The 8337-nt window shown below is 41.2% G+C and overlaps 1 protein-coding gene across 2 annotated transcripts in view; it reads right to left on the bottom strand.

The window, feature by feature from the left end:
* The window catches only part of LOC102193168 (rho guanine nucleotide exchange factor 4-like), a 133934-nt gene that overhangs the window by 88709 nt on the left and 36888 nt on the right, over positions 1 to 8337 (bottom strand). The window contains exon 1 of one of the 2 annotated variants that reach the window (XM_013915832.1): positions 5961 to 6638. The exons of the other annotated variant lie outside the window; for it this stretch is intronic. Within the exon in view, the coding sequence (XP_013771286.1) occupies positions 5961 to 6228 (268 nt within the window). The 5' untranslated portion in view covers positions 6229 to 6638. Of the gene's footprint in view, positions 1 to 5960; positions 6639 to 8337 lie in introns of those variants that run through there. 2 annotated transcript variants of the gene reach the window in all.

Raw genomic sequence — 8337 nt, 5'->3', positions numbered from 1 at the left:
CTTCAATCAGTGATGAATAGTAAGATGTTCTGGCTTTGTGGAGGGCTTTCTTATAAAGCAGCAAACTATTTCTCCAGGCTAAATGATGATCCTCTAAATTTGTAAGACTCAATTTCCACTCCTCCAGAACACTACTCTGTGGGAGTAACGTACTTCAGTCATATTGATCCAGGTGGAAGGTTAGGAAAATAAAACATTCATGCCAGTCGAAATAATGACCCATCTTTCTTCTACAACCTATTTTCATTAGAGTGCAATTCAACCAACATCATCATTGCTGGACACTTCAATACAGTTATCAGTCCCACACTCGACCGGTGACACTCACCTGGTAGCTTAAGACTTTGATGTTCCACAGATAACATAAAACAATATATGAATCATTATGGTCTCAATGACAGCTGGAGGAAAAACAACCCTTCATCCAGAGACTTATTTTTCCATCAATCCCTCTCACGCATTGCTTTCTCTGCCTCAGTAACTCCCTTACAACAATCCACTCAATCATACTTAGTGAATGGGATTTTTCAAAACACTTTCAATATTATTAATATATTTAAAACCTTTTATAGCCAGCTATACTCTTCTGACCACAACCCAAAGTAGAAAACTTTCAATGAAAACTTAGATTGACCCAGACTTTCCAAAAAGCAAGCAGACATGTTGAATGAACCTGTTACTATAGATGAACTCCATAAAGCACTTAGTAAATGCCAAATATGAAATCACAATGGATTTCCGGCACAATTTTATAAACACTTCTGCCAAATCATGTTGTCATGATCCCACAGAGTAATGACACAAATAATACCAAGCGATATTATGACTCTCCAACTAAAAACTAGCCAACATGTCGCTCTCTCTCATTAATAAACACAGACATTAAAATAATCACTAAAGCTCTAGCTACTAAAAAAGAAAACGTTACCCAAACATGAATGCATCCAGATCAAACCAGCTTCATGAAAACCTGAAATGACAGATTAATCAACTTCATAACTTACCTCTAAACACCATACCATAATAATCATGCTAGCATTAGATGCAAAAGAGGAGTTTGATAAAGTTAGCTGGACACTTCAACCTACACAGACTGGCTTTTGGACGCTCAGAGAAAAACACTGTGCACTTCACCCAGGTAAATATAGCACAAAACCAACTCAACGTGTATTATTGTAGGCTCTGCCTTACAATGCAAAGCGCCTTGAGGCGACCGTTGTTGTGATTTGGTGCTGTATGAAAAATTGACCTCAACCATTTATCAGTTTTAGTCTCTCTTTCCTACATTTCTGCACTAAAAAAAACAAACTACATTACAATTAGTGTAACTCTGACGGCCTGGTGGAATGCAAACAAAATGTCCAATCTATAATCAAATCCAGGATTACCATAACAAATAATCCACTACTTCCCTTCAGATTATCTGAAGAGACCATGAAAATCACTCACCCCAGAAAAATAACCTCCAAACTACAATTTTCCAATATTGATGTATCTATCATGTGTTGTATATCATCATACAAATGGGGAAGTGACCTGGAGTACTCTTCCAGCGCTGACCTCTGGACAGAAATGTGCAGTAACATTTTGTGACCAAAAATGCACACTTACTATTTACACTTTATAAAACAATTCACAGGACCCACCTCAAAGGAAAATGTTTCAAATGGCTTTGGGTAGCATTGCCACTCGTTCACAGTGCGCTTCAGGGAGCTCAGGCAATGACTTTCACACCACATGGGTGTGTCACCCAGTCCTATAGTTTACATGGCTGTGACTGAGAGATTATCCAGAATCCCTGCATCTCCAACACTGTGCTTCATTGTAGGCTGAAACCATGCACATGTCCACATGTTTTGAATACTACAGTATGTTTTAGTTAAACAAATAAATACCTTGGCCCCACCTTGGAATTCCTTTTTAATGTATTGATTAGTGTTAACTTATTTTAATTCATTTTTTTTATCCTTTCTCCCTTTTTTCTTCTTTTTTCCCCTCTTGCTGATTTCTCAGCATCTGTGTGGGTTAGACCGAGACCACATGTGGACCAGGTGATTTAGGAAGGCAAGCCAGGTCACCAATGTAGATTCATCATCAACTAGATCAGTGTCCTTCTCCCCTAATAAACAGGCTCCCGCCTTAGGGTCTGGGGGCAACCCGAGGCAGTGCTAAGTCATCTAGAACAGAGCAGTGCAGTACCACCTCCCGGTGGGACATGCCCGGAACAGCTCACCCAGAGGAGCCCAGGAGGCATCCTTGTCAGATGACACACCTCAACTTCCTGTTAAAAGGGAGTTTTTCCTTCCCACTGTCGCCAAAGTGCTTGCTCACAGGGAGTCATATGATTGTCGGGTTTTGCTCTGTATGTATTATTGTATAGTCGACCTTACAATATAAAGCAGCTTGAGGCGACCGTTATTGTGGTTTGGCGCTGTGTAAATAAAACTGAATTGAAAATTGAATTGAATTAAATGTTAGTAGTAGTAATAGTAATGGTGATGGTGTTATTACTGTGGTTATTATCCTCATAGCCAACAAACATGACATACAACACATATACATGTTTTGGCTTTGTTCTTTGTGTTTTCGTCTTTTCCAGTTGCCTTCTTTCTTGTTTCTGTCTATGCACACCTTTTCCTGTTTTATGTTCATACAATGTCCAACAAAAGAAGAGAATGACATGGGAGAGACAATAATTAGTGTAAATAACAGAGTTCAGGTCCATCCCTATCTGTCAGATGGTCATACAGGCAAACACAAGCAAGCATGCATGTGCACACTCATATTTACACATACAAACACTTTGGTTTCTCTGGCAACCGCTACGGGAATCTTTGCCCAGTAGAGCCTCTCCTCCACAGGAACAGCTCCTGTGTTGGCAGCTCTCACAGATAGTTGCAACATTGTGTCAACATTGAACTTTTCTCATAGCTTTGCTGTATGATGCTTTTAGGGGGCCTTGCTCACATTCGCTGTGTGGCAACATCATGGCAGGTCAGTGAGGCTCTCATATTTGATGACAATGAGGATGGATTAGATGAGGAAGTTTTAGAAGCTGAAGTTGACACGGAATATAATCTGACCCGACCAAGAAAGGATTGATGAGGAGGAATCCAGTGATAGAAGAGAATGGCCATGCAGAGGTTGATCTCACATTCAAGTGAAAGAATGGGAACTTATCCCCACCCGAGAATGAAGGTAGGCTTTCAACTGAAACTGTCATCAGGATTGATGACATCATATCCTGCTTTGAACTGTTCTGGACTCAGTCCTGAGTCAAAGCCATACTGGTAAACTTGACCAACTTGAAGGGGAAACAGCTTTACAAAGATGATTGGGAGGAGGTAAGTCAGAAAGACATCAACGCATGCATGAGTCTTTGATTTGAGTGGTGAGTACAGACCCAGAAATGACTCTACCAGCAGTTTATGGGATGCAGAGTCCACTCGGACAATTTTTTCAGGCCATCATGTCACTCCAGAAAATGTACATGATGTTACGGGTGATTTGCTTTGACAGATACAAGACCAGGTCGTGGTCAACAAGACAAAAATGGCTGTGATGAGAGAAGTTCAGTTTGTTCTGTCTGGTTGCTTTGGGGGACACTGCCCTTTCAAACAGTATATGCCAAGCAAGCAGTGTAAATGTGGCGTAAAGGTTTTGCAACATGTGATGCCAGGACATGTTATGCTTGGAACATGTAGGTTTATACTGGGAAACCCACTGATAGTGTTGGTGAAAGAACCAGGAGAGGTTTGTGGTTCTGGAGACTGATTGGAGGTCTCAAGGGACAGTTCCTCCATCTCCTATGCTCTTAGTCACAAACTGAGTCAGAAGGCAGTATGGTTTGGGGATAATTTACTCTTTACACAAATAGGTGTAAAAGTAACGCAGGTGTTACTTTATGTGACTGTATAAAAACTTGAAATGGTTTCAAAACAAATATTGATGCAAACTTTCAGCCACAGTGGTCTCTGATGATCAGTTTACTATGTTTCAACTGATCCTTCTTAGAGTGAAAATAATCCAAAAGTTAAACTCAGATTAATGAGACATGCAGAAACTGTAAAGTTCACAAGAACATAAGTTGATACAAAGATCTAACACAACAAGTGGTGATAATGTATCTATTGTTATAGTTTTTTATGGTGAGTCTTAATGGAATGGTTGTTTTTGAAATTGTTTAACACCAAATGAACACAACGTTCAATAGCTTATCCCACATAACCTCTCCACTCTCCTATTTTATTTGTTTATGTCTCATGCTTTTATGATTCTGTAAACTTCTTGCTTTTATTCTACTGTGTACAGCAACCTTCAGTGTTTTGAAAGGCGCTTTCAAATAAAATGTATTATTATTATTATTATTATTATTATTAACGTGAGGGTTAACGGTGCCTCCTGTGCAGAAGCAGAGTTTCTCTTTCTAGTAATCTTTGAGTACAATTCCAACACGTCCCACTAGTTTTGGTTTTTAAAGTCTTTGAAATCTTTTCTTCTGTACTGTGTAGCTCTTGAATTTCTTCATGATACTTTAAGAGAAATAATTCTGTTGACAACCAACAAGTCCAAAAGTAACAATAAATACTTCCTAAATCACCCTGGACTCGTTCCTATCTCCTTTCTGCTCTACCTGAGCACTTTATAGAGCCTGCCTCATTCACACAAGCACTTTCTGTCTATGCTTTTTTCTTCTAACAGTCACCCACATTCATACTCCAGTGGACGCATCAGAGAGCAACTCGGGTTTAGTATCTTACCCATACAGACTGGGAGCTGCCAGGGATCAAACCACCAACCTTCTGATTAGTAAATGACCTGCTCCATTGCACAAGCCAGAGCCAAGCTTAAAACACCTGGTGGTGTTTCCCAGGTGGTCCATCATTCAAGTTCTAAGCAGGCCCAACCCTGCTTAGCCAATGAGATAGGGCGAGCTCACAAACAGCCAGTGATGTTCTCTCCAGAACATCACTGGCTGTTTATTCTTATAATGAAGACATGTCCCATAATGTCACTGTGTTTACAGATTTAGGTCAGCTCCACATGAGCAACAACTGGGCCATACACACGGATACACACATGCACAAGCACACAGCTGGACAAACAAAGCCGGAATGACAACAACTGGGAGTCACAACAACTAGCGCGATGCCATTTTGAAGAGGGAGAGCCCGGCTACATGCCACAGCATCAGCAGCTCATGTTTAGCATTTAACAACAGTACAAAGTACATGAGCACACGCTGATGACAGGGAACGCGGGTGCATGCAAAGACAAGTGCGTCAGACTTTTGGGCTAAACCTTTAATAACACTGTCAATATTTTCAATCATGCTTAGGCTATTAAACATGTCTTGAACTATTTTTAGTCCCCTCAAAGAATACTAAAAACACCAAAAAAGATAACACCTGGTTCATTATCAGAGACTCTTTTGTTGCAATAAAACACAGTGTGTATAATAAGGTTAAAGCTATAATTGTATTTCTCACATCAGATTAGAACCTTGACAGTTTGAATCAACCATATTTTGTTAAATATTCATGTTTCTCAAAGATAAATGAGTGTGCATAAAAGTCAACCCTCTGCCTGTCTTATCATATGGGACTTTCCAAAAAAATGTCATCAGTGCCCGTTTAGACAGACGATTCCAGTGATCCCAGCTCCAGCCCAGAGAGTTCAGTGCAGCATTAAGTGCAACAAGCATTTCCACAGCGAAGACCCTTTGTGTGGCAGACAAGGACACACATTTCAGACCATAAGAAAGGGCACAGCAGGACACAGAGCTGCTGGCATTTTCTGGCTCTCTCTGCATGACTAAAGCATCCGGCAGCCGGCCCACCCAAATATATTAGTACTGCACCGTCACTGTCAGTGGGTGTCAGCTGAACAGCTGGAACGACATGCACTCACGCAAAGCGTACCCAGTCCCATCCAATCCGGAATAACACACTACCACTTACCTGTGGTGGAGTGCAGACTTTCCAAACTCCAATAGCGAGACAGGACCCCCCTCAAAGTGCCGCCCAAGCTGCCTCCTCCTCCTCCACCTCCACCCTTGCATACACCCACTCCGAGACCTCCGTCCACCATGCCGTCCACCCCTCTGCCTGTTGGGCTCCCGCCGTCTGATTCAGAGCCCGGTGACAGCCCAGAGCTGCCACTGCCGCTACTACCACAACTGCCCCCTGGCAGCGGCACGCCCCCCTCCGAGCCCTGCTGAGTCCGCATCCCTGTGTGGAAACCCAACAACAAGGGGTGGAGGGAAATGTAAAAGGGGAGTGGAACTAAGAGAAAATAAAGAAAATGAAGAGAAGCGGCTAAGCAGATGGTTTATTCTCCTGGCAAGCGGACAGCACAATGGAGGAGGAGGATGAGGAGGAGGAGGAGGTAGCCTTTTGGCTGGTATCTGCTGCGGTATTTGCTGAGGTAAGCTTCAGCTGTCAACTTCCCGCTTTCTCCTCCCATGCACAGAATAGAAGAGCCGTAGCAGCGCTCCACTCCACCCTTGGATTCTCTGCTCCCCAGTGATACAGTGCTCGTCTCCTCTCTTTCTGTTCCTGCTTCTCTTGCTCTCTTTATCAATTTGAACGCTGCTTCGCTTCCTTACATTAAATCACACAGTCATCTCCCTCTCCCCCTATCGCTCACTCTGTTTCCAGGCTCACATCGGTAGGGGTCCTGCAGGGGGGTTTCTGCATCTCGATCGTGTCATTTGCCTGCTACAGATAGCCTGGATGGCTCACTAATGGTGCAGAATCCATTAAGGTTTCCCTCCCGCAGTCTTATATATTCCCCTGCTCTCCAAAACATACGACAAAGCAGAAACATATGCACATGCACACACTCTATATTCTGTTGGTTTTCAGGAATGATTTTTTTAAGCCAAACTGGGTTTCCTACCATTGTAAATAAGGCATAGTATACACATGATGCTGTTTAATATAGAGGGTTATATCAGAGGTGTGAAACAAACGGACCCTGACTGAACAGGTCAGAACTGTTCGGTCCAAAGACTGAAAACTGCAGAGACACGCTTTCTACTTACACCAAAAAGGAAGTGCAACATATGAAATAACTACAAGAAATATGCAGTAATTACCAAGTATTTCATATATCAATACTAAATCATTAGTCTCCATAGTAGACTGAAAGGGCTCAGTATCTTTTCATTTGTAACTGTAGTGTCTATTGATACTGCGTTTAAAGTTCCCTGAACAAAAATGTAAATAATCCACCTGTTTAGAGGATACTTGCACCAAAAGCCCAGCGATGTCCAGCTGGGCAGAAAAGTGTCCGTTTAAAAGGAAGACAGAGTGGGCTGGGTGACAGGCCAGCTCAAGCTCCTGCAGTGAGGGCACAGCAACTGTTGCATGTGAACATCATTTCTTTTATTTTTATTTATTTGACCCAAAGGTTCCCTTTAAAGAGATCAAACTGTGACCTTTTGAGCATAATTAATGCATTTATATCCTAATAATAGCAGAGTCTAGAAAAAACCCAACATAAACAGATTTTTCTAAAGATCAAACCAAACTTCAGATGATAATATTGTGCAAAAATGTTTTAGGTCATTTGAAACTGCAGCTTCAAATTCAGCGATAAATAAAATAAAACATTCATTTGCGAGATTCCTTGAGTCGAGTAAGGGGCTCGTGACTTCAGAATGACCTGAATGATTCTGTTGCATCCTCATATGTACATGAATGATTACCAACCCAACATTGACACATTTCAAACTAAAGACAAGGTAAAATCAGACATCACTGGATGTGGTACCTGGTCTCAGAGTTCAGTGCTTTGACCCAACAGCCTGTGTAAACAATTCAAATGTATCAGTGATGGGGATAAAAGACAATGGCATGGGAGTGAAAAGGGCTGATGTTAAACTACACAGCAATGTCAAACATACCCATACAAGCTCGGAGCAAGTGCGGATGCTTCTCTGTAGCAAACCTAAAACTAATATACATTAGTATAAATGCTGGAGAGGAACATGACATACTGTTCATATATCGGGAATAAGAAAATATATGGATTCTAAAAACTACTTTTCTTTAGGACATAATGGAAGACATGTTAAATAAGTAAGAAGGTAATAAAATAAACAGTTCCTTTAATATTTTTCACCACTGCTGTGCTTCAAAACATCATTATAGACCTTCAATAGCAGCCTCAGATGAGTGCTGCTTTTGAAAGTGAGACTGAAAAGGATAAAAAATCTGTAATTTGTTGAGTAAAGTTTTGATTATTTTTTTAACAATCTAGTAGTAGTAGTATTTATTTATTGTCATTGTCAAGAACAATGAAATTGTGTTTGGGGCTTCCATACAACCCAAA

Source organism: Pundamilia nyererei, unplaced genomic scaffold, assembly GCF_000239375.1.
Source record: "Pundamilia nyererei isolate P.nyererei 1_Seehausen unplaced genomic scaffold, PunNye1.0 scaffold00373, whole genome shotgun sequence".
NCBI lineage: Eukaryota > Metazoa > Chordata > Actinopteri > Cichliformes > Cichlidae > Pundamilia > Pundamilia nyererei.
This window is presented reverse-complemented; position numbering and strand designations above follow the sequence as displayed.